This window comes from Lycium barbarum, chromosome 2, assembly GCF_019175385.1.
Source record: "Lycium barbarum isolate Lr01 chromosome 2, ASM1917538v2, whole genome shotgun sequence".
In the NCBI taxonomy this organism is placed as follows: domain Eukaryota; kingdom Viridiplantae; phylum Streptophyta; class Magnoliopsida; order Solanales; family Solanaceae; genus Lycium; species Lycium barbarum.
Genome location: NC_083338.1, coordinates 20772036 through 20777144, shown reverse-complemented (window position 1 = coordinate 20777144; position 5109 = coordinate 20772036). Strand labels below are relative to the sequence as shown.

Genomic DNA, 5109 nt, shown 5'->3' with positions numbered 1-5109 from the left:
TGCATTAATAATCCGCATTTATTCATGTTAAATAGAGTTATAGGTAATATCATTATAGATTTTTTTTTTATTATTTTTTTTTTTAAAAGAAAGTATTAGCTGCTTTTGAGTCTAAAGTCGAGAGGGTAGAAATTATGAATCATTAAAATCCTACAGTAAAACTAAAAGTTCTAAACGTCTATTCGAGGTGTTGAGAGGTTCCTACTTGACATTGATTGGGATATTCTTATGTTGCGATTAGGACTGGCCAACAAGGACAATTCCATGGCACGCATGATTACATTGGAAGCCGAAGTTTGGCTATAAATCCTGTCTTCCAAGGTCATTCTAATTTTATTGACTGCTCGACTGATGGAATACGGAGAGTGAAACAACAACAACATAACCAATATAATCCCACCAGTTGGGATCCGAGGAGGGTAGAGTATACGCAGACCTTACTCCTATCTTTTAACGGGTAGGGAGGTTGTTTCCGATAGACCCTCGGCTCAAGAAGAGATGAAAAAACATCAGTAATAGTACACGGATATGAGTAGCGGAAGTAAATAGCCAGGATCAAACTTAATATAGAATCACAGATTTTAATCAAACATAAATATATACTTATCTCTTGAAGCGTGACTGCGCGACTACAAATCAAACCTTCAAGCACGAGCAAACATAGTCCACGTGATCGTCCTCCAGTTCCACAGTCTGCAATCTTCTGTTATGTAACATAATTAACCTTTGGACAAAGAATACTAGTGTGGACGAGTATTACAGCTCAAGAAAAAGTCTACCTCTTAGGCCTAGAAAGCATTCTATTTAAAATCACGTTTAGGGTATAAACAGTCCAAAATGTGTAGACAACTTTTTTATCAAGAAATTTATTTTCCAAGTTCATTAATTAATTAGGCATAGCAGGAACCACAAAGTTAATTAACGAGACTTCTCATTTTGACATTAATTCGAAATATGAATAAATTAATATTGCCACAATAAATTACAACTATTCTATTAAAAAATTGTAACTACATTCCTCAGTTTCTTTCATTAAATTTTATTTAACTCCCCATGTTAAAAATTAAAGATACCAATCACTTAAATTAAATTACTGACAATTTAATTCATTAACTAATTAAATATTTTATATTTCCACTTAACTTATTTCATGTGACGGATACAAAATGCACTTGCAGGGTTTGCACATGAAAACTTATAAGCACCTATAAATGGGTATCATCAATCTCAAAGTCGATACATGAATTCTATCAACTAATTATAATTTCTCAAATGTTATTTGTTACTATCCAACCTATCAGGTGTACATTGACTCACAATAGGGCCATATTTTTTGATAAATCAAAATAATGAAAAAATCACATTGATCATAATAATTATATCAAGGTTAAGACTATAAATACATTTAATGAACTAGAGTAGTTGTTTTATATATTCAGTACAAAAGCTCTTATCTCTACTTAGTCCGTCCAATACATACAAAATGTACTAGCATAAGAAGCCAGAACTATACCGTTCCCAGAATGAAGATAAATTATATTTAATCTTGTGCTACAATCATATTGAACTACAAGAAAACATGGAATTAGCGATGGACAAAATTTCGTAATGAAACAGCAAAATCTCATGCTAATCTACGGATTAGCGACGAATTATAAGAAAATCTAATTAGCGAGAAACTATTCAGCGACGGATTTGTTAGGAATTACTGACAAATGTCATAGCTAATTCCATGTTCTCTTGTAGTTTTTGTCCGATTTTCATCTTAGATTGTGAACATAAACTATATACTTATAAGAACCGATAATTTAATCTTCCGTGTATAAGCTAAACCCTATACACTAAATCATTTAGTACTATTAAATAAAGGATACACGTACGGATACATGATGTATTTAAATGTTTATTAAAAATTGATTAAACAATTTTTCTATAATAAATACTATATGCAAGCACATAGTTAATAGTATATATTCAACATCGACAACACCCTTGACTGCAATTGCAAATGAAGTATTTATGACATAAGTTGGTAAATTGATAAAAATAAAAATATGGTAACCTATTGGAATCAATCAACTTTAATTTGTAAAAACTGTCACACCCTTATTATATAAAATTATCATTAAGGGAAAACAAAAAAATAATAGAGGTGAGAAAGAAAATTAAAAGGGCGCTTTGTTTATGGTGGCTTTAGAGGAGGGTCCCTTGCACAAGATTCCATTAGGCATTTTGGACTCCTATAAATACCCCGACAATCCCCACCCATTTTATTTGCATTCACAACATCAGCCAAAAACATCCCATACTCTAATATAGCAAATAGCAATAATAGTATTCTCAAACATAATTTCTCTTTCCTTTCTTAGCTTGCAACTGTCATCAACTGGACACTGTCCTAAAGATGTCAACAACTTGTGTAGACAACAAGAACTTCAACTTATCTATAAGAATGGAAGAAATAGCAGCAACACAAAAATTGAGTAAACCACCAATACCACTTCTGTCTAAGACAAGTATAGTGAAAGAGGGATTAGTGTCAGTTCTTGGATCAGATTCTCAAAGAGGAAAATCAAGTGCAGCCTCCATTAGAAGAACATTTTCTGCTGATATGTCATCTAAGCAATGGCTTGCACAAAATGGTTTCTTTTCTCCCATCAAAAAGAGTGCTTCATCAAAAGATCTTCTTGATCATTCCTCCTCCTCAGAGGAAGAAGATGATGAGATCAAAGGGCAAAAAACATCATTGGATGTTTGGAGCTCAATTTTGTCCCAAAAGAAAGATGATGATGACATGTCCAATCTTCAAACTCCATATATTCACCCTCTTGTTAAAAGATCAACTAGTTCTTTGAGTATTAAAAGTCTTGAAATTTGTACTGAAAACCTTGGATCAGAGACTGGTTCTGATGGCTTTTCCTCCTACTCTCCTTCTGAGAATGGAGATGTAGAAGAGGACAAAGACGAACAACAACAACAACAATATTGTCCGCAATCCTTTGAGGAATTGGGAGTTGTAAAGTATAATTATAGTAAGAGATCATCATCTTTTCCTAAATCTTTTCCTCCCCCAATCCCTTCCTTGGCTAGAGGTGACAACAAGCCTTCTCTCCATATGCAATCTCGACGCCAAGCTGGTAGATTGATTCTTGAAGCTATTTCTATTCCTCCTCGAAATCTTTTCCATGCCCACCGCCATGATGGTCGCCTTCTTCTGAACTTCGTTGATAATATTACTTCCACTTCATCATCAGAATCAGAGATGGAGGTTTATGGTGAAGAATTTGATGAAGTGTTGGATGATATTGATGATCAAACACATCAATTTGACTATAAAAGTAATGATTGCCCAGAAGAAGAAGAAGAAGGAGAAGAAGAACAGATAGAACATGGAAACATTATGATGGAGCCGAAGCTAAGATTGTCAAGTGGGGTGATAAATATGAAGACATCAGCCCTGATGATGAAGCTGTTAGATTCTCTGATCGAAATAAGGGGAAAATCAATTCAATTCTCAATGGGAAAAGAATTTCGCGAATTCTTTCCCGAATTGGATGATCATTTGGGGCTTGGAAACGAGAATTTTGTAACATGGCCTAACAAGTTTAATGAAATTGTCAACTTGACGGGTTCTGTGGGTTCAACTGGACTGACCGAGGAGAAAAGTCAGATAACCTCAGTTCCTCAGTCACTCCCAACTCAACTAACATCAGCGGCCACGACCTCTTTCAATGCCTATGAGTATTTTTGGAGAAAGAAGCCTACAGTTACAAGCATTGTCAACAGTCCCACAATTGCAGAAGAATGCAACAACTACACCACTAAGCAAGTTGTTCTTGAAGCCAATAGTACTGCTCCCAGTGCCAAGAGTGCAACAAAAGTAGCAGCATATAAGCAGCAAGAATTGGTGTTAATGAAAGGGAGCAAAGCAAATATGAACTATTTGGTACCTTTTCATAGAGGGTGCAAAGAGCCAAGGAGGTCTTTACTAATTTGGAAGCCTTACTACATTGCCACCTCCTGATGATGATCATCATAAAGAACAATTCTTTAATTTCCAGCTCAAATTGGCATTTTTCTTGAAGAGACTAAACGTACTAAACTCTGTAAAAGGAAATAAGATGTGATCTTATATTTTTTTGATAGTATATGTAATTTCTTTAACCATTTCGTGGGCTACAACTTTGCGATTTTGTGCAGATATACCTCCGTTAAAAATGTGGTGTATATATATCGTTGCCGTTACAAAATGATGCAATTATATCCCTCCTCCTTTACACAACTAGTGCAAATATACCCTTTCCACTAACAGGATTTAAGGAAAAAAAATCATTTAGCTTATTTTTTAATTAAAAATAAATGTCCTGTGGCTTAAAAAAAAAGGTCTACTCATTTTTTTTTTAGTAGACATATTTTTCTAACGCCACATGATAATTGTTTTTCTAGTGGATCGGGTCTAGTTCGTTTAAAAAACATATCTATGTGGCTTTTAAAAACAAAGTTTATTTTGCTCCATTTTGTAACGGCAGGGGTATATTTACACCACTTTTACAACTGAGATATATTTGCTCTAAATTGCAAAGTTGAGGGGTATATTTGCACCTTTTCCCTCAGCTATATTTTACTTTTCTAGACTGTGTTACAGAAATTTCATTAATCTTCTGGCAGTTTCAACTCAGCAAAGAAACTCAAGAATAAGACATCATCACCAGTTTCAAATCTATATCTATACGAGTACTCTAGTATTCCATTTTCCACTGTATAATTTCAACTGCATCAACAATTCAAATCTGTATATATGCATGTATTTAAAGGAAGAGGGAAGAGGGAGGAAAATAACCTGTCACACCACCAAAAGTCATGTTGGGTGGTAACTTATATTCCTACATCCGTAATTAAATGTTCGAAGTTTGGGAACAGAATCACCTTTGGCAGGTGTTATACCCCATTTTAAACGGGTCAAATCGGAGTACAACATATTGGTGATTCCTAATTATTTAATTTAAGGAGTCGCCACCTAATTATTTTAATGGTGAATTAGGACACCTAAATATTAACTAAGGCAAAACTAAACTAATCTTCCGTTAATGGTCTGCTTAATTACTGTGA

General features: G+C 34.2%; 1 protein-coding gene across 1 annotated transcript; it reads left to right on the top strand.

Moving 5' to 3' along the window:
* The first annotated feature begins 2292 nt into the window (after nt 1-2292).
* On the top strand, nt 2293-4592 carry LOC132629392 (protein FAF-like, chloroplastic). The gene has a single exon (XM_060345055.1). The coding sequence runs from the start codon at nt 2405-2407 to the stop codon at nt 4022-4024; it is 1620 nt and encodes a 539-aa protein (XP_060201038.1). The 5' UTR covers nt 2293-2404; the 3' UTR covers nt 4025-4592.
* The last annotated feature ends 517 nt before the right edge of the window (nt 4593-5109 follow it).